The 21,552-nt window shown below is 41.8% G+C and overlaps 1 protein-coding gene across 1 annotated transcript in view; it reads left to right on the top strand.

Moving 5' to 3' along the window:
* Positions 1-21,216, top strand: part of NSMAF (neutral sphingomyelinase activation associated factor) — a 66,766-nt gene extending 45,550 nt beyond the window's left edge. Inside the window, exons 21-31 of the mRNA XM_069957551.1 lie at positions 382-545; positions 3,578-3,686; positions 6,305-6,363; positions 7,017-7,084; positions 8,928-8,995; positions 9,081-9,204; positions 11,130-11,213; positions 13,558-13,708; positions 14,483-14,585; positions 17,705-17,814; positions 18,208-21,216. Of these exons, the coding sequence (XP_069813652.1) occupies positions 382-545; positions 3,578-3,686; positions 6,305-6,363; positions 7,017-7,084; positions 8,928-8,995; positions 9,081-9,204; positions 11,130-11,213; positions 13,558-13,708; positions 14,483-14,585; positions 17,705-17,814; positions 18,208-18,302 (1,135 nt within the window). The 3' untranslated portion in view covers positions 18,303-21,216. The remainder of the gene's footprint in view (positions 1-381; positions 546-3,577; positions 3,687-6,304; positions 6,364-7,016; positions 7,085-8,927; positions 8,996-9,080; positions 9,205-11,129; positions 11,214-13,557; positions 13,709-14,482; positions 14,586-17,704; positions 17,815-18,207) is intronic.
* Positions 21,217-21,552: the final 336 nt, after the last annotated feature.

Raw genomic sequence — 21,552 nt, forward strand, 5'->3', positions numbered from 1 at the left:
ACTCTGTGAACCAAAATTATTTGGGGTTCTAGATTAGAACCCAAAGTTGATACAGGTCCCAAAATGAATACAAATCCCAGACCAGGCTCCAAAATAATACAGATCCAAGGCAAGGCCCCAAATTAGTGCAAAGAAGTGACATATAACCGGTATTAGCAGCACACTTTTAAAACAAAGTTGCTATTTAAATTTAGAAATTTTTTTGAGTGAATATTCTAATTGGGGTTAATTTTTTTGGCCTTTTTGTTATGCAGATTGTCCTATAGGCTATATATTGGCCACAGTGATTTTTTTTTCCTGTATGTACTTATTTAATATAATTCAGTATCTCGTAATGTGCATTGATATGTAGAACTATATATTTTTTCATTTAACTTTCAGTATTGAAGATCCTGATCAGAAAATAGCCATGCTGACTCAAATTTTGGAATTTGGTCAAACGCCGAAACAGCTGTTCACAAAACCCCATCCAAAGAGGATTTTTACAAAGTCCAGAAGTTTTTCCCGATCGTCCAGCCAGAATCTGTCAGCAGTAGAATCACCAGGTACAGTATGATGCAGACACATGGTAACTCGTGGTATGTTGTTATATTAACCCCTTAAGGTCAAAGCCAATTTTCGTTTTTGCGCTTTTGCTTTTTCCATTTTATGTTTAAAAGTCCATAGCGCTTGCATTTTTTCACCTAGAGACTTATATGAGTGCTTATTTTTTGCGAAACCAATTGTACTTTGCAATGACAGGCATTATTTTTCCATAAAAAATGTTGTGAAACCGGAAAAAAATCATTTGCGCTGTCAAATTGAAAAAAAAACGAATTTGTTTTGATTTCGGGGAGTTTTGCCGTTCGCCCTATGGTAAAACTGACTTGTTATGCATGTTCCTCAAGTCGTTACGATTACAACGATATATAACATGTATAACTTATATTGTATCTGATGGCCTGTAAAAAATTCAAACCATTGTTAACAAATATATGTCACTTAAAATCGCTCCATTCCCAGGCTTATAGCGCTTTTATCCTTTGGTCTATGGGGCTGTGTGAGGTGTCAGTTTTTGCGCCATGATGTGTTCTTTCTATCGGTACCTTGATTGCGCATATACGACTTTTTGATTGCTTTTTATTACATTTTTTCTGGATTTGATGCGACCAAAAATGCGCAATTTCGCACTTTGGGATTTTTTTGCGCTTACGCCGTTTACCGTGCGAGATCAGGAATGTGATTAATTAATAGTTCGGGCGATTACATGTGCGGTGATACTAAATATGTTTATTAATTTATTTATTAATTTATATTTATAAAATGGGAAAAGGGGGGTGATTTGGACTTTTATTAGGGGAGGGGATTTTTTATTAATAAAAACACTTTTTTACTTTTTTTTTATACATACACTAGAAGCCCCCCTGGGGGGCTTGTATATACATAGCACTAATCTCTCATAGAGATCAATGCTGTGTATATACACAGCAAAGATCCATTAGATCGGTCATAGATTGCTATGGCCTGCTGCAGGCCATAGCAATCTATTGCCGAGCCGGGATCAGCGTCATTCCGACGCTGAGGCCCGGCACGGGCAGAAGAACGGATCTCCCCCCCGCGATCGCATCGCGGGGGGGAGATCCGTGCCACTAGACACCAGGGATGCACGGAGGAAAGCACTTCAATGCAGCTGTCAGGTTTGACAGCTGCATTGAAGGGCTTAATTAGCCGGCGCGGCAACGGGACCCGCGCCGGCTAATAGAGGCACTGCCCGGCTGCAGATTGCAGCCGGGATCGGTGCCGTTCAGAGCGGGGTCCCGGCAGGACCCCGCTCTGAACACCCCCTGCGGCACCATGACGTATCAGATACGTCATGGGTCGCTAAGGGGTTAATGTCTGGCATTATAAGGCTGGTTACACACCACAATCTTCCGCACAGTGAACAAAATTTTGTCTTCACTCACCACTATACAGTGGACGGAGACAAACTCTTATGGCACCCCAGCAATCAGTCCGTTTTGTTTAGAAAACCCCTCCAACATACCAGACAGTCGAGTACCTTATACCTGCAGAACAGTGTATCCGAGTGATGTCTGTATGTTACAAATAATGTCGCAGAAGTCATAAAACCCCCTTTTTTTTTTTTCTTTTTTTTTTTTTTGCTAATAGACTCTCTTAAGTCATGGAGGAGTAACCGTGGCCTTTTCCAATGTAACGGGCGACTTGCTTCTTTCTCCCAGTCTGGCTTGATTGACTTCCTTGAATGCAGGGCTTCAGATAATATTTCATGGACTCAATGATGTCAGTCAAGCCTGACTGGGAGGGAGGAGGGACCAGCCAGCATGACTAGAAGTGGCTTGGTCTACTCCTTCATGTCTGGTATGAGTACTGATAAACATGTTTGGGGCATCAGTTGTACATATAGCCACATCACCCAGACTAGAGATGAGCGAACCTCGTTCATGCTCTGGTTCATCCAAACCCGAACTCTTGACATTTCATTACTGTTGGTTGAAGTTGGATGCAGCCATACGGAGTCTTGGAAAACATGGATACATCCTATGGCCCATGGCTGTATACATGTTTTCCAGGCAGCCTTAGGGCTGTGTCCAACTACTTCAGCCAGCGGTAATTAAATGCAGAGCGTTGAGGTTCAGACGAACCTGAGCATGAACAAGGTTCGCTTACCTCTACCAGACCACACTTAACCACATTTATAAGGCTCTGAGGGTTGTCTTGCATGCTAAGGGTAGCTTCACATGTACCGTATCGCAAACTGATTTTCTGCTGCGTATCCGCAGTAGATCCACAGCAGAAAATCAGCTGCGATACGGTAAGTGTGAAGCTACCCTAAATCAAAGTGACGGGTTTCCTTTATATACCATTCAGGGAGACCTTGTAGACTACAGTTACACTTCACCTGACATATTGTGAGCTACACACTTTGCTTCTCACCTCTTATTTTTTTTTTCTTATTAAAAGAAGAAGTCTGGCAAAAAAAATTATTTATTATAAGTATTGTTTTCCCCCCCAAAAGTTATACAAATCATCAGTATACACTTATTATGGGAAATTCTTATAAAGTGCTTTTTTCCCTGCACTTACTACTGCATCAAGGCTTCACTTCCTGGATAAAATGGTGATGTCTTGACCTGACTCCCAGAGCTGTGCGGGCTGTGATTGCTGGAGAGGATGATGGGAGGGGGATGCTCAGTGTCCCTCCAGTGCCCTGTGTCCCTCAGTGTCCCTCTGCCATTATCCTCTCCAGCAGCCACAGCCCGCACAGCTCTGGGAGTCGGGTCGTGACATCACCATTTTATCCAGGTGATTCAGTAGTAAGTGATGGAAAAAAAAGCACTTTAAAAGTATTTCCCGTAATAAGTGTATATTGCTGATTTGTATAACGTTTGGGGGGGGCAATACAATACTTTTAATAAAATTTTTCACCAGACTTCTCCTTTAACTGTACATTTGCATGGGCTGGACTGCTATTTAATGTAGCTTTTTTTTGTGCAATGTATGCCCTATATAAGTATTAGTAGTAGTAATAATAATAATAATAATAGCTCTTATAGTTTGTTTTCCCTTTTTCATGCAGTTTCCCCAACTGAAGATTCTTTTGAAGACCTAACAGAAGAAAGCAAAACTCTGGCTTGGAGCAATATCACCAAATTCCAAATAGAGAGTAGGCACAAGATTCACAAAGAGTGAGTGACATGTTAATGTTAAATCCCCACCTTATACTCATTTCTACATCTGGTAACATCAAGCGAATGAATCATAGAGAGCCCGAAATTATTACTAAACTAAACATTCTTACAAGGCATACAAATTATTATTATTATTATTATTATTATTATTATTATTAGTAGTAGTAGTAGTATTAGTATTAGTATTATTAATATTAGTATTATTAGTATTATTTTTATATATATATATATATATATATATATATATATATATATATATACTATAATTTTTTTTTTACATTTAGTGGGGATAGTGGGTGAAAATGTAATTTCTGACTAAATTTGTTCTGTTGGTCAGTAATATATTTGCTCTTCTGTAGCCATTACCACTGTAGCATGCAAAGCTTATCACTAGATATGCAAGTCAGTCTGTCTCTCCTAATTTATCAGTAAAATGAAATGCCCCTTAAAGTGACACTGTCACCCCCTTTGTGCATTCTGACATCTCTACACAGGTGTAAAGGGTAAATTTAGCGTTTTTCATACCTTATTTCATATCATACGTCAGCATTAGCGCCACTTAGCGCCGCCCACGATGGCACCGTTGGCCCCGCCCCCTTGACGCCCATTGGTTGGTCAGCGTAAAGGTGGTGGGGTCTAGACATTTCGGCCAGCCTGTTCCAATGGCTGGCGAGAGGGCGGAGCCAACTGTGGTGTTATGGGCGGGGCTAAGTGGCGCTAATACCGCGAGGCCCTGTCCACTTAACACAATCTGCAGTTGTTAAAAGATGACTTTTTACTTGAACAAGCACCATGACATATGATATAAAATAAAGTATGAAGACTGCTAAGTTTACCCTTTACACCTGTGTAGAGATGTCAAAATGCAAAAAGGAGGTGATAGTGTCACTTTAAATGTCCAGATCCTGGAATTAAAGGAGAAGTCCCACCAAATTCAGGGAAAGTAATAAACAAGATTAAAGGGGAACTCCGGGTAAGAAAAATTTTTTTCTATTAAAAATACATTAAAAGTTATATAGATGTGTCTATACAATGTATTACTGTATCTGTACAGTTCTGCCACACTGGTAGCTCATAGAAATCCAGGAAGTGAAAAAAAATGGCCCCTGTGGAAATTCACAGTCTTCTGCTCCTGCTGCTATCCCCTCTTAGGAGACAAATCTTCCATGCTTCTGTCTCACACTGTGTGTGTTTGCTGATGATGCAGACAGGGGGCAGGGTGTGATCTCACAGGAGGCTTGGCTGGATAACCCAGTCCCCTAAATGATTCACCATCTCAGGCTGGCCAGAAGCAGGTGCAGCACTAATTTTACTGATTGTAATGGGTGGGGGCTGTGATGGTCAGCTGAGGAAAAGCATTGCATTCTGGGAAATGCTAAACCAGGAAAGACAGAAATATAATTCAGAGCAAAGAAAACCCAAAGAAATGGATTTTTGGTAGTTTCACAACTGGGATAGACAGGTGAGTAATGAGTTATGCTTCTGCAGAAGTTTCATTTTTTTTAAACCTCTACCTGGAGTTCCCCTTTAGCTCACTCGTCCCCGGGTCCCACTGCTGAATGTAATTTTCAGCTGAAAACTGGCTACTTCACTTACACACCTGCAATACCACTGCCTGACTGAGCGATTCCCCACTCAGCCAGTCAGTGACTGGGGCAGTGTCCTGCTACAGTCACTGATTGGCTCAGCGGGCAATCACTCATCCGGGTATGTGACGTTGCAGCTGGAGGAGCTGCAGGACCCCGGCGGCTCTCAGCTGGACCCAGAAGCAGTGATATGGGGCACAAGAATAGGTAAGTATATTTTATTATTTTCCCGCAAATCCCCGCCTCCGTCCCTTTTTTGAATTTGGTGGGACTCCTCCTTTAATAAATGGTGTGATGAAGCATAATAAACAATAAGATAACTGAGAGCTTTTTTTCTAACTGTATAGACCTTTAAGTGTCTTTTTAAAGGGGTAGTCCTAACATGGACATTTGTGGCATATTCAAAAGTGTCTGATAGATGTGGGTGCCACCACTGGAATCCACACTAACTGAAGAACAGGGCACCTAACCTACCTGGGGAGAACTGTGCTCTGCTGTTTCTATGAATGTAGAGGAGGTGGTGCAGACATGTGTTGCCCTCCTTTCAACTTTATGGGGATTGTGGGAAAAAAAAGTGAGCAGTGCTAACCAGGTGGGTTTGGGGGTTGAGAAACCACATCTTTTGGCCAGGCAGCATTGTGATGTGTATAGACAAATACGGATTATGTTTAATTTTCGGCATGTTAGGCAAACTATTAATATCAGTATCTGTAGAACGTTAAGAAGCATATAACATATGCTTCTAAGTATGAAGAATAGGTAGGCAGAGGAGATGTCTACAGCAATGAGCACAGAATGAATGGCCAGCTTCCTCTAATAATCAGGGTACAGAAGATTCTTAAATTAACAGGCAAAAAATAATAAATGTTATATAATAATGTCATGATGGTGGATTTTGCCTTTGTTTATTGTATTATTTGCTGAAATACCTGTCGGCTTGCATCAGATATTTCTGTGATTGAGATATCCGTGAAATGTTACATGTATTCGACCATTACTATTGATGTGTTGTTGATGCATTACTTGCAGGGCTATAACTGGCATTGCTGTATCTTCTAATGGTTCCTCAGTCTTCACCACATCACAAGGTTAGTGGATGTGGATGTTAGTGGATGATGTCTCTTGTGTGTCTTGTTTTTTCTGGACAGCGCCTGCCACAGTAGTTTGTTTGTAAATTAAAGTACTATTTCTATCTTATAAAGTGATGGCCTATTGCTAGGATATGCTCTAATTTTATGTTTATTCCTGTGAATGAAGGGGCCACAGTACTGATTCAGTGCTGCATCCATTCATTGATTTTCACTGCAAAGTGTGTTATACCCTTTGCCTTTGATGCTCGCCATGTAACATCGGGGTGTGTGGGGGGATCTACTAATATTATATCTGGCATACGCCGGGAAAAGGCACAGATTTATGTGCAAACTGTCCAGTTTGCTCAAAAATCTGCACCTTTTCCCCGATATACAGCTTGCTTGCCTGATGGGCGCGTAGGGGGCAAGGTAGGGTGGGGGGGGGGAGGGGTTGTCCCCTCTCACGCCTGATTTATCATGATTTATGTCTGCTAGCAGGTGTAAAACATGGCAAAAATCTGGCACGTGGTAGCCACAGATCAGCTGGGTTTTCTGAGAGGCATGCGTGTGGAGGCCTTATTACTATGGTTCATCATGACTACCAATCCTTAAACATTATAAATACTAAATATATTTTAGGGGACATTAATAAAAAGTCACTTTTCTAATAGATTCAACCTTGAAGATGTTCTCTACAAGTCAGAAATCTCTGCAAAGAAGTGTTTCATTCTCAAATATGGTAAGCACATAGATAACAAGGAGTCATATAGCTGGTATCTGTGGCAGAGCAGCTAGAGCTCTCCTTTACTCCAATATCCACTAATCGAGAGGTCTGTCACTTGTTTCTAGCCCAAGGCTATGTTCCCACTCGGTATTTTTGTTTAGTATTTTTCAACCAAAACCAGGAGTGGATTAAAAACACAGAACGGCTATGATTACACACTGTAGAAATTGAGTGGATGGCCATCATTTAATGGCAAATAACCAACATTATTTTAAAACAACAACTTTTGTTTTAAAATTACGGTATTTATTTGCCATTAAGTGACGGCCATCCACTCAATTTAAGCAGTGTGTGATCATAGCCGTTCTGTGTTTTTAATCCACTCCTGGTTTTGTTTGCAAAATACGAACCAAAATACTGAGTGTAAACATAACCCAAAACTGCATGTAATGTGAGATTTCACTAAATCATGGAGACCTGCTCTATAATGTTATACCTTCCACCTTCTGATATTGAAACCCACCAAATAAATACCAATACATTTCATTAGAGGAAAATGTATTTGTATTCCCCTTTCCATCCTTGCAGCAGCACCAACAAAATACACCAAAAATTTTCAAGTTCTTAAAAACAACCCTGGCACTCACCAAAACATCTTTATAGGCATCTTTATTTCTCTTCTTTTGTTATGGAGGTTAACAGGTAGAAGTACTCCTATGGTTTTGTAGGTGTGAAAACTACAGATACGTTAAACTAGAATGCAGCTGGTTGAGGGACAGTTGTCCAGTGGGGAACCACAAGTGCAAACATTGCCTGCAGTTATTCATGATAACCAGGCCGTGTAGTGCAGTTACGTGGTAAGATGGATTCTGTAACTGGGTTTATAATATTTAGTGGTTAAAAAGCCTTAGAATGATGTGAAGCCTGTCCCGCAGGCCGGACGGTGTGCTGCTAAACCTGCATCTGTAAGTGTCTGTGAAAGACCTTTTTATTGTTTTGGTTAGTGCCACATTTATTTCTGTGGACTAATTTATATGTAAAGCGCCACCTATGCATAGTGAAGCCGTACTTTGATGCACTCCAAAAGCTAAGGGGGTGTTCCCCTTGGACGCAAAAATCACACTTCCATAGTTGTTTGTTTTAAAGGGAAACTGTTGGCTACAAAAGACATCCCAAACTGGGTACATGGCTACATAGCTATATAAGCAATGAGACTGTCTATACCTTTATTGTAGTTTTTTGAAGCTGCAATCACAATTTTTTTTTTTATTGCTGCTCTGAAGTGTCATAGAGGTGTGGCCAGGACATTGGAGCACTCTGGCCACACCTCTCCCTGCTCTGCTGCACAACCCTCTTGTGACTAGCTTTGAAGCTGCGGTTACTGGTCAGTGACTGGTCCACAACAAACTGTACAATATATCTCAATGGCACTGATAGTGCACACATAGGTTTCCATGCAGAACTCCAAGGATCTGCTGTTTAAAAAGTGATTGGAGCTTTGGGACACCCGATGAAAAAAAAATGTTAAAAACATTTGTAAATGTTCAGGTGACCGCCATTTATGTATATTTTAATGAAGTTAAAAAAAAGCATGATATGCCCTTTAATTTAGAAATTGGTGGGAATTCGAGATAGACTTGTTAGCAGACCATTTAGCTCTAGATTTCCCTTTAAGTCATGCATGATACTTCTGCATGCCTTAGTCTAATATTTTTTTTTTTATTAATGGTCTTATTTAACAGGCACAGTCTCTGATCCCTGTGCTGTATGACATATTAACCTTCCTTAGGAGAAGAATTCATTCACTTATCCCCCACCCCCTTTTTCTTTTCTTTTTTTTTTAATTCTTCTTCACTAGGCTTTATCATCTTGCGTCCTCCTGCCTGGGGATACAACAGTGATGTGCTCCTCGTGGGATAATAATGTGTGCGTATTTTTTCTTTTATTTATATTTTGTACCACAGTAGAACTTATCCACTTGATGTAGACTGTGTCTTTTCTCTGTGTCCAGATATTTTTACTCTATTGCTTTTGGAAGAAGACAAGATACATTGATGGGACACGATGATGCCGTTAGCCAGATTCACTGGTGCAACAACAGACTCTTCACTGCATCTTGGGACTCAACAGTAAAGGTGCGTGCGGTAACATATTTCAAATGTACAAGCACTTCTGAACTGTATTGCGAGATATAGACTAAGGCGGCATTCACATGTCCCGTAAATTATGAGCCCTAGGGCCGGGAAGCGCAGCTCTGTCACTACGAAGTTTGTAAATACACTATTGTCCTCCGGAAACTATCTTTTGTTTAAATCGAGTAAGTCCATTTTCCATGTGACTACCTAATAAAAAAAAATTCTGGCTTCTTGCCATTTTTTTTCTGGCCACAAAGCCTAATAAAAAGCTGATACTTCAGTTGATTAAAAAAATTTCAGCATTCCGCCCGTCATCATCACAGGCAGGATTTTTAACACTTGTATGTAGATAACAAATGATCCACAAATCACAGTTGGTGATGGTCAGAGCTCAGTCTCCTTTCCTGCACACTGACCTCTGCACGGGTCTCAGAGCATTCTTAAAAAACTCTCCCATAAATGTCTGTCTGCTTCAGACTACAGGTCTCTATGGTCCATGTGGCTGGTGCAAAGCATATCTCTAAATGTTGTTAAAAGCAGCCACACTAGATGACTGCCCCTATCATCATGTACAGAAATGAGAATAAAACATATTAAATATAAATTTAATAGAAATATTAAATAAAAACACATAGGAAGATAGGGGTATGTATCACTATGTGGTTTAAAGCCGTAGTCCGGTGTAAATTGCTAATTTATCATGCTGCCGGGGGCTCTGGAGAACATTACCTGCTCCCTTTACCTTTACCTCCCTTTACCACAAATCTACGTCAAAAATTTCAAGTTTGGATTTTGTTGCAAATTTTTCCAGTAAATATGGATAAGGATTTTGAAACCCAAACCACATGTAGTTTACACTGTGTGGCATGACTTGAGTATGGTATAAGATGTTCAATATTTATATGTCTATTATCTGCCATTCATGTGTAAACCTACACCATATGGTTTGGTCACTTTTAGCGTTGATTTTTTATTGTATAGAAGATATAAAGGTCTGTCTGAACCTTCGGGAATCATGTCATCCCAAGAGGCTCCCTTGTTACTAACAAATATGTTTTGTCTGAAGGGTAAAAACTCAATCTGTCGGCCACATGTAGGCACAATGCAGCAGACAATCGCTGCATGGGTTTGCCAGCAAACTTGTGCACCAATTGGTTGACGCACTGGTCGACGCATTGGTTTGGACAACTGACAGACAGTCTTTGTGGCCGGCTCTGTTTGATTGATAGGTCTCTTTCTATTTGAGACTCATCAACAAAGCCTATTTAGACAGTGAGAACCCAATAAGACACCTCCCAGACACTTTAACTGGTGCCAAGGCCGCTGTGTTTTTTTCTGAAACCCTTCAGATTAAAATATGGTTGTAAAGGCCCTATTACATGGAGAGATAATCTTCCCAATCAGGCTGATTCAGCTCAGTGTAATATAGACATCAATCAGCCGAAGAAACAATCATCCGCTGATTGTTGTATTTCAGTATCTTGAAAATGCACATTGCGGTTTGTAATAGTGATATGCAAGCGACGGCTGATGTGTACAAGTCACTGTCCCATCTCGGTCAGTGATTGGCTGAGCAGCCTGTCACTGCAGAGACAGGTGTAGAAGCTTCCGGGCGCCTCCTGACAGCGGGAAAAAGCTAGAAGGTCATTAGGGAGCACGGAGAGGTAAATAAATTTTTTTCTACGTACAGCAAGGGCTGCACAGACATTGCTGACGATGCATGATCGCCGAGCCATGTAACAGGCTCTGCAAGCAAGTGCCGCTCTAGCAGATGGGCACTCACTTATCCAAAATATCGGGCCCTAAGTAACAAGGGAACCTGTCAGGACATCATGCTGTCTGTGGTTCTGGCACCAGAAATCTGATTAATATATTAGTATAGCTAAAGGATCAAAATAATAATAACCATGCACTTTTTCTCTCAGGTGTGGAGCTGTGTACCCGCCGATGTGTGTGGGACCAAGAGAAACAACTTTGAATTGCTGGCAGAATTAGAACATGACGCCGGTGTGAGTTTATAGGGCTTTAAAGCCAAACTAATGATTGTTTTAAAGACAATATAAAAGACACTTAAAAAAGTGACACTGTCACCTCCTTTTTGCATTCTGACATCTCTACACAGGTGTAAAGGGTAAATTTTGCGGTTTTTATACCTTATTTTATATCATACGTCATGGTGCTTGTTCAAGTAAAAAGTCATCTTTTATGAACTGCAGATTGTGTTAAGTGGGCGGGGCCTCACGGCATTAGTGCCACTTAGCCCCGCCCATAATGCCACAGTTGGCCCCACCCCCTCACCGGCCATTGGAACAGGCTGGCCGAAAGGTTTAGACCCCACCCCCTTTACGTCGCCAAACCAATGGGTGCCGACTGTGCTGTTGTGGGCGGGGGATAAGTGGCGCTAATGCCCCGAGGCCACGCCCACTTAATACAATTTGCAGTTGATAAAAGGACACTTTTTTCTTGAACAAGCACCATGACGTATGATATGAAATAAGGTATAAAAAACGCTAAATTTACCCTTTTACACCTGTGTAGAGATGTCAGAATGCACAAAGGGGGTGACAGTGTCACTTTAAAGGACTGAATTGATGTGTAAAGGGTTGTTATGCATTAGTAGTATGTACCTGAAACATTTCCGACCCTACCTTCCCGATTGCTGAAATGTATACAATTCATAGCTGTCCAGACTGGCACTGCGTGGCACGTACAGTGGTCCCTCAACATACGATATTATTTGGGTCCAGGACAACCATTGTATGTTGAGACCACAACTATGGAAAACTGGTAATTGGTTCTGAAGTCCCCAAATGTCGTCACCGAATGAAAAAGAAATTAAGATTTAAAGGACAATAAGCAGATAACTTATATGGGTAGAGCAAGTATGAACTTATATGGGTAGAGCAAGTCCTTACATACAACAGTCAGTAAGAGCTACTGGAAGCTGTAAGTCACTTTCTTTGTAGAGGACTGGAGCAGTTTCAGGGTCCTGTACAGATCACACAGGGTCCCAGAATAATAAAATGAAGTCGCCCTCACCTGGTGCCCAAAGGAGCAACTTATCCCGAGCAGTACAGGACATGTAGTATCACACTGTACTATAGAGAGGAGATACTAGACCCATACAGCAGTACAGGACATGTAGTATCACACTGTACTATAGAGAGGAGATACTAGACCCATACAGCAGTACAGGACATTGGTATCTCCTCTCTACAGTACAGTGTGATACTACGACACACACAGCAGTACAGGACATCTAGTATCACACTGTACTGTAAAGAGGAGATACCAGACACACAGCAGTACAGGACATGTTGTATCACACTGCACTGTAGAGAGAAGATACTAGACACACACGACAGTACAGGACATGTAGTATCACACTGTACTGTAGAGAGGAGATACTAGACACACACATACAGCAGTACAGGACATGTAGTATCACTCTGTACTGTAGAGAGGAGATACTAGACACACACATACAGCAGTACAGGACATGTAGTATCACACTGTACTGTAGGGAGGAGATACCAGACCCACAGCAGTACAGGACATGTAGTATCACACTATACTGTAGAGAAGATACTAGAGACACACAGCAGTACAGGACATGTAGTATCACACTATACTGTAGAGAAGATACTAGACACACACAGCAGTACAGGACATGTAGTATCACACTATACTGTAGAGAGGAGATACTAGATGCACACAGCAGTACAGGACATGTAGTATCACACTATACTGTAGAGAGGATATACTAGACAGCCAGTCACTGCATGTACTACACTAATACTTGGGATTTATGAGTAAAATAGCCACTTTTATTGGTCGATCATCTAGTTATTCACATGTGCTGCAGATCAGGACTGTCTGTAGCAATGTATGTTGAGTTACGATGATTCAGAAAGTAACATTGTATGTTGAAGATATTTTATCTTGAGGTCATTGTAAGTTGAGGGATCACTGTATATGGTTTACTGGAGTTGGATACATAAGTATAATATATGAAGTGCCATCTGTCATACATGGACTCTCATATTAAAGAAACTTATCCCATGCTATTCTGGCAAGCAGAAAAATGAAAACCACACAGGCCAGAATGACTGCTTTTGTTGGGTTATTAGGTGAATGTATGATTGCTGCATCATGTGTCTGGAAACTTCCTAACCCATATAGACACTATATACGTGGTGTGTGAGGAGCCCTAAAACCTTGTGTTAACCTTTCCATAGGTTACTGCAAGGGTGACCTAGACAAAGACGTTGACCCGCAGTTTTTTGTGTAGTTTATGTAATATTTCCAGTTATAAAGTCCTGTCAATAACCATTTCAGCTTTATAATTTACAGGTGAATACAGTCAGTGTGAGCTCTGATGGATCACTGCTGGTGTCCGGGACTAAAGAAGGTGTAGTCAGCATCTGGGATATTGCAGATTCCTGTGTGTTACATCAGCTCCCTTGCCATAATGGAACCGTCCATGACATTGCTCTAAGTCCTGGTACATGTTTACTTTTTATACATTTTATGTCAACTTTGTTACTTGAATAAAGGCCTTATTCAGCCGATACCGATTGTTGAGGCCAATAATCGCTTAGTGTAATAGAAGACAACAAATAGCCAACATGCACAATGTCAGCTGATCTTTGTCTTTCAACATTTTGAAACAATGATCGCCATAGCAGCAATATGCTACCGTCACACCGTGCAATAGGCAGCAGACCGCCGCTATCTGCTACGGGCTGCCCGGACAATCTAGCGATTACCTGGGCAGCCCCCCCAGCTCTTCCCCGCTCGCTGCCGACGCGTGTAATAACAGCGAGCGGGGAAAGAGGAGCAAGCAAGCGCTGACCTGACAGGTTGCCGTTGTTTTCCCCCTCTTGTCTTCCTGTGTAATAGGGGCTGAAGACAGGGGGTGCCATTGTGAGGCATAGGATTACTAGTGAAGTGGACTCACCCTACATTTGCTGTGTTTGTATGACTCTATGGACACTGCCTAAGAACATATATATTATTTTGATAACCAAGTAGAATATAAGGGGTTAATCTTTTCTGGGTATGCTAACATTTTATAAGGATTGTGCTTTTATCTGCCCATATAAATAGGCAGGACTGGTGTAGTGTAATGTGCTGCTATATGTGAGACCTCTGTATAATATGAATATATTCTCTATAAGTAATTCTTCCCCTATTGTAATCTGGGTCAGCGCCCACATAAAGTTTTAATAGTAGAAGCATGGACAGAGACCAATTCATACTGAATAACATTTTGCAGATGCCAGACATGTACTTTCTGCTGGAGAAGATGGCTGCCTGAAGATCATTGATGTCCAGACAGGGATGTTAATTTCTTCTCTGTCGTCTGGAGAAAGGCAAAGGTAATATGCCATATGTGTGCCATGAAGACTGTAAAATGTATATATGCTGGTTTACATAGTGACTGTGTGATTTACTTAAAGAGAATAGACAGATACTAAAACATGTCTTTTTCTAATGTTTCTGTTGTTGTAATTGATTTAATTTTTTTGTACATTATTATGGGGGCGGCCATCTCGCCTGAGCTGTTTTTAACAGCATTTAGATATATGCAGTACAAAGGCTACTTGGACATGGGTAACAATAGAGATTCTGTCCCATTGACATGAATGAGAAAGATTACTGGGCATGCTTAGTGACCTTTTGAAGAGGTCATTCTACAGGGTGGTGGAGGCTGACCCTGTGAGCTTCATGTAATGTTTTCTTAGTATGGTAGTGTCACCTTTCACTGTAATGCTGTACAGATCCCCTTTCATCACAAAAAAAATCTTAAAGATGTGTTTAAAATTAGGCTAAACCATATAACATTTTCTGATCATGCATTCCTTTTAAAAATGTGAGGTTATCTTGAGTGTGTGTGTGTGTGTATGTATGTATGTGTGTATATATATATATATATATATATATATATATATATATATATATATATATATATAATAATTTATTTCACTTATATATTCTACTTTCTGCTCCTGTGGTTTTCTAACATAAAATTAATCCGATCCTGAAGTCTTGTGTTAAAGAGAAACTGAAAGCAGGGATATGAATATATTGCATACATACATTTAGTGATGTTCTGTGATCTGGGGTCTTTAGTAAAAACTATCTTTATTTCGGGCTGAGGAGGGTCTTTGATGTTGTCTCTCCGGCCCACCTCTGTGACACTGCCAATCAGATTTTATCGAAGATAGCGGAACACACAGTAGCACTATGTATGTATGTGTATGTGTGTGTGTAATATATATATATATATATATATATATATATATATAAATATATCTGTCTCCGTGCTCTCAGTTCCCCTTCAATCCTTTAGTTCTGTCCCTGCTTTTGGCTAATCTACAGAACAAAGAGGTAGCGCAGTAACACAGGACTGCAGGATGAGACTACACCCAGGGTGTGTTATTTGTCCGCAATGTTCTCCACTTTTACAGCTTTTTTTTTTTTATGCATTTACAGCTTTTAGTTATTCTCTTCACCCTCTCAGCATGGTAAGGGTTACAGCCACCCTGCTCCACCTATTACTGGGTGGCTGTTTTCCTGTTACAGTGCTGTTTTGATCCACACAGCTAGAAAGTCACTTTCTAAGTATAACACTGAGACTTGGAATATGAGTCTTATATAGTAATATTGAGAAAGTGACTATAGGTCCACACAGCAAGCACTGTGCAAAACAGCTGGTCACTGGTTTACTGAGCAGAGGGGACCAGTATAAAGGAGAAGGGCAGCTGCTTCCCATCACCACACTGATGTCAATCATTGTGTTATTGTAGAATTACATACCACATCTGCTGGAAGTTTGTTCCAAGCATCTACTACAGTTTCAGTAAAGTAATATTTTCTCACATTGCTTCTGATCTTTCCCCCAACTAATCTCACCGTGTCCTCTTGTTCCTGAGTTCAGTTAAAAAAAAAACTTCCTTCCTGAACCCTATTAAAGGCCTTTAACATATTTAAAGGTTTCTTAAAGGGGTGCTCCAGCGTGGGGGCACTTTTTTGGGGGGACCGGGGAGGAGATGGCTGAAATAAGACACCCACTTACCTCCCCGGTTCCAGCGGCGGGTCCCTCATCACGTCGCTCCGGTGCCCGGTTCCCGCCCGCTTCCGGGTGTCTGACACCGCCCGAGACGCTAAGTCTCAGGGCCGCTTAGCCACTCAGTGAAGGAGGCGGGATCCGAGCGGACTTCAAACGGATCCCGCCTCCTTTACTGAGTGGCTGAGCGGACCTGAGACGTCACGTCTCGGGCCCGCGTCAGACACCCGGAAGCGTCCGGGAACCGGGCACCGGAGCGCCGTGATGTGGGACCCGCCGCTGGAACCGGGGAGGTAAGTGGACGTTTTTTATTTCAGCCACCTCCTCCCCGGTCCCCCCAAAAAAGTGCCCCCCCCCCCCCGCCGGAGCACCCCTTTAAGGCTTTCCCGATATATGTTTTATGCCTCACACCCTCTACCATTTTTGTAGCCCGTATTTGGTCCGTTCTATTTTATCAATATCCTCTTTTAGGTAAGGTCTCCAGAACTGGACACAGCATACAGATGTGGCCTCACCAGAGCTCTATACAGCGGGATCACAATCTCCCTCTTCCTACTGGTTATACCTCTAGCTATACACCCCAGCATACGATTTGCTTTCCCTACCGCCTGGTTGCACTGGCGACTGATTTTAAGGCTGTCAGAAATCACTACCCCTAAATCCTTCTCTTCTGAAGTCTTTTCCAATACAGTACTGCCGATATGATACTCTGAAAGAGGATTCCTCCTCCCCAAGTGCATTATTTTACATTTGGAAACATTGAACTGCAGTTTCCATTGCTTGGACCACTTATCTAGCAAAGCTAAATCATTTTCCATATTACTGACACCTCCAGGAATATCAACCCTGTTGCTTACTTTTGTGTCATCAGCAAACAGACAAACTTTACCTACAAAACCTTCTCCTGTCACTTACAAACATATTAAAAAGAATAGGACCCAGAACAGACCCTTGTGGCACACCACTTGTAACCAGTCTCTGCTCGGAATACACACCATTAACAACAACCCTCTGATATCTATCCTTCAGCCAACCACTGTTATCAAAGGTTTTGCTGAAGTACAGAGAGGCGATATCCACGGCACCCCCCTTATGCAGCACTTTTGTGATATAATCAAAGAAATCAAGGAGATTAGTCTGACATGATCGGCCTGCAGCCATGCTGGTTTGGATCCATCAAATTGTTGATTCTTAGGTGATCCATTATCATCATCTTTTTTTGCGTTTCCAATTGTGGATAAACCCTTCAACTGTGCAACTTTTCCAGGGTCTCTGTACTACCTGTAATTACCAGTTTAGCTTGATGAACAAATGGAGACATTCTATACCATCAGCACAGTGGTATCTGGTAGAAGTATCTAATCCAATGACAGCACTTACATTATTCCCAGTTATAGGCTGATCTGTCTGCTTCTTCCCTTCATGTAGATGCTTCTGCTGGAATGGTCAGACTGTTCTGTCCGGCAATGATACTGGAGAATTGCTCGCCTGGGACCTACTCGGTGGAAGAATCCTTGAAAGAATCGCTGGTCATACAGGTAAAATAATGGGGATCTGTTCTCCTATTGACACTTCAGCCAAAAATGTCGAGAGCCAGGAGTATAAACAACCCCCGCTTGTATACAAAAATTCTATAAGTAATGGCTGCCCTCCTATCTAAGCTTACCCTAAACGATTTAAACTACTTATTCATTATTACAAGCTGTGATCATTTTCCATATTCAGACTATAGGGGCAATGGTGATCACCTCTACAGATTGTATGTACTGTACCTGCCCCTGGTGAATGTCCCTTAAAAAAAAACCGAAATCCTATTAAACGAAATCCTATTACACACTGAGTATATAGGTTTGTTCCCTGCACCTGTAAAATGCTCTACATGTAGTAATGTATAATGCTTCTATAACCCAGCACTGTCCCTTCTTTTTTAGATGCAGTGACGTGTATGTGGATGAATGATTCGTGTAACACTATAATCACGGGATCAGCAGACAGACAGATTTTACTATGGAAGCTGCAATACTGAACTTTTTCATTCCAGGTTCACTGCTCCAGACTTGAAAGTTATTTTTCTTTTTATAAGCATTGTTTGTTTTTATGTAATGTGCAATGTCGTGTAGTGCCTGAGTGTACAATGCTGCTTCAGAGAACGTGCCTTAACATACCACTATTCTACAGAATCCGAGTCGTGTGGCTCTGCCCAGTTTCCCTTGTACCTATAGTTCGTATGACTAAGGAATGAATTATGGTTTATTTATACCTCCTCTTTACTGTCTACTCTACATTAGAAACTTTATGGAATTCTAACACATTCCTTTTGTGGCCTAGATTACCTATTGCCCCATCAAGGAACAGAGATGACCACAACTGGTAATCCTGAATTAGCATGGGAGGAAGCAGGGGTGTATAATATACAGCTCAGGGTGTAGTGCTGAAATTGCCATGTCTACAGTTCTCTTAAAAAGCAACTCTGTACCCACAATCTACTGCCCCCCCCAAAAAAAAAAAAAAAAAAAAAAAAAAAAAAAACTGCTTGTACCCTCAGAAAGCTGCTCTTAATCCAAGATGTGTCCTGGATTCTGTTGGCAGGTGATGCAGTTATTGTCCTAAAAAACATTTTTTTAAACTTGTAGCCCTGTGTCAAAATAACGTGTCTAGTAGGGATGGTCCGAAACCTGCCGAGGTTCGGGTTCGTATGAACCTGAACGCTCGGCATCAGATTCCTGCTGTCTGCCTGCTCCGTGCAGCGGGTGGATACAGCGGGAGGAACGCCTGGAAAACTGGGATACAGACTATGGTTATGGCTGTATCCCAGTTTTCCAGGCGGTCCTCCCACTGTATCCACCCTCTCCCAGGGAGGGCAGACGGCGGGAATCATTTCCGAGAGTTCGGGTTCGTATGAACCCGAACCAGGGTCGGACCATCCCTAGTGCCTAGAATACCAGTCCCTAGACCTGCATCACCTCTCCATCCATCCTCACCATTAGGAATGCCTCAGGCAGAATTTCTCCTGTTCACCACTTGTCCTAACACTGCACATGTTCAGACAAATGATGAATAGGGGAAATCCTGCCTGGGGCATTCCTAATGGTGAGGGACGGAGAGGTGATGAGGAAGGATGGAGGGGTGTTGTAGGCCTAGGGCACAGGCACTCTAGACCACACCAATTTGACACAGGACTGCAAGTTTAAAAGTTTTTTTTTTTTTTTTAGGACAATAACTGCATCAGCTGCCGAACAGCACCCAAGACAGATTTTGGATTAAAACCAGCTATCTGACAGTACAAGAGGTTGGGGGAGGGCAGTGTTACTTTAAGATGGTGCAAGGTTCCAGCAGGGTCACATGGGGGTGATATAGCTACTTACATTCTTCATATTGATGGGAAGGATATTCCAGCAAGCTGGTTGTTTGCTTTGCCAGGAAGGCAGGTCCTTCTGCACTGCTGTATATTAACTGTATACTTTTGTTAGGAGAAGAATGGCTTATCTCTAGAGATGAGCAAACTGGGTCGATCTGAACCTGAACGTTCGGTATTTGATTAGCGGGGGCTGCTGAACTTGGCTAAAGCTCTAAGGTTGTCTGGAAAACATGGATACAACCAATGACTATATCCATGTTTTCCACATAGCCTTATGGCTTTATCCAACTTCAGCAGCCACCGCTAATCAAATGCCGAACGTTCGGGTTCAGATTGACTCGAGTATGCTTGAGGTTCGCTCATCTCTACTTCTCTCTGCTTATGTAGAATATGTATAGACCACATACCTGTGCCAGATGTAGTGGCTTTAAAGTATAAAGGCCCAATCACTATATACTATGCATTACACTGTAGTATAAGGCAGCAAATATGAAACTGGTGCAGGTCCCTTCAGATAAGGGCAAATGTAAGATGACCAAATACTAAACTAGCTTAAGAAACCAGGGCTGTAAAAGAACTGTATACTGAAGTGGACACAGCAGCTCTGCCTCCCTTTAGTGAGTTTTTACATCATGTATCCTGGTGAATGCTTTCTTTTAATCGGGACTAGCTTGAGTCTGATCCTTTGGCATTGTCTGAAGGAGTCCTGAGTCTGGGAAAACATGGACAGCCTATGGCCATGCTCGAGTTGCGTTTATCTCTAATCTGGACCTGTTAGTTGTTATACATGTCAGTTTTATGCTGTAAGAGAAACAGATTGCTGATCTTAGGGAGACCAGCCAAATGACAACACTGCCGGCTGCTAGTGAAAGAGCTCAATGCATTGAATTCCTAGGTGCATTGCCCCCTGGGAAACATGAATATGCAAAAGAAGAGCCCGTGGAGCCTTATTGAAGAGTCCTTCCCGGAGGGATATCTGGCTTGTCCTGTGTTTTGAGACTCTTCAATGAGGCTCCATGGGCTTTTCTTTTGCATATTCAAGTTTTATGCTGTGTCCACATCATGTTTGGGTATTGGAAGCATGGATACTTCGGAAAACTGGGATGCTAATGTAGTCATGCTTGTATACCATTCTAGTGCTCTAATGTAGTCCGCTATTGTCCAGGTATTTCCACATTTTTCCTTAGACTGAAAATTGCAGCACACCATGCTTTTGTGTCAGTCATTTTATGACCGTATTCTGAAATTTGTCACTAACAGAGGCTGTAGCAGAATACAGTCAGGCCACTGAACTAGACAGACTGAAAGCAGATAAATGAATAAAAAGAAAAACCTTATACTTGGGCCTTCCACTGTTCTCACTGAGATCTGATCCTGCTCTCTGGCTTAGCCAATCAGTGGCTAAGGCGGGAGAATTTACGTGGGCTAACCATGACAGTGCTGTGCAATGCGAACAGGGCTCTGTGAGAACAGTGGTGTTTTTGGGTTCTAAGAAGAAAAGGTGCCCCAGAATTTTTATTTCATGGGGAATGCAAGTATTAACATGTCCAGATATCTTTCAGGAAATGAAGATATAAGCCATTCCGCTGGTTTGTCTTGGTTACATTTTTTTGCTGGTCAAAGAGCAACAGGCACCTCCTGTATAGGATCTATCTAAACACATCCGCTATTGTGAAAAAAAAGCCGGCAGGGAAGTAAATTGTTATGGGTGAGAGGGGAAAAAAAAAACAAAAAACACACGCTATGCGTTTGTGTGCTGCACCCCAGAGCTCCCAGCCTCCGTTGGCTGTCATTTTCTCCCCAGTCCTAGGTGTGTCACGACCCAGGATCCACGTCACTGACTGGTGGGATTTAACCTGCTTAGCCAATCAGTGACTGCAGGAATGTGGGGTATATGTCAGCCAGGTCGTGATGTAGC

This window comes from Dendropsophus ebraccatus, chromosome 2, assembly GCF_027789765.1.
Source record: "Dendropsophus ebraccatus isolate aDenEbr1 chromosome 2, aDenEbr1.pat, whole genome shotgun sequence".
Classification (NCBI taxonomy): domain Eukaryota; kingdom Metazoa; phylum Chordata; class Amphibia; order Anura; family Hylidae; genus Dendropsophus; species Dendropsophus ebraccatus.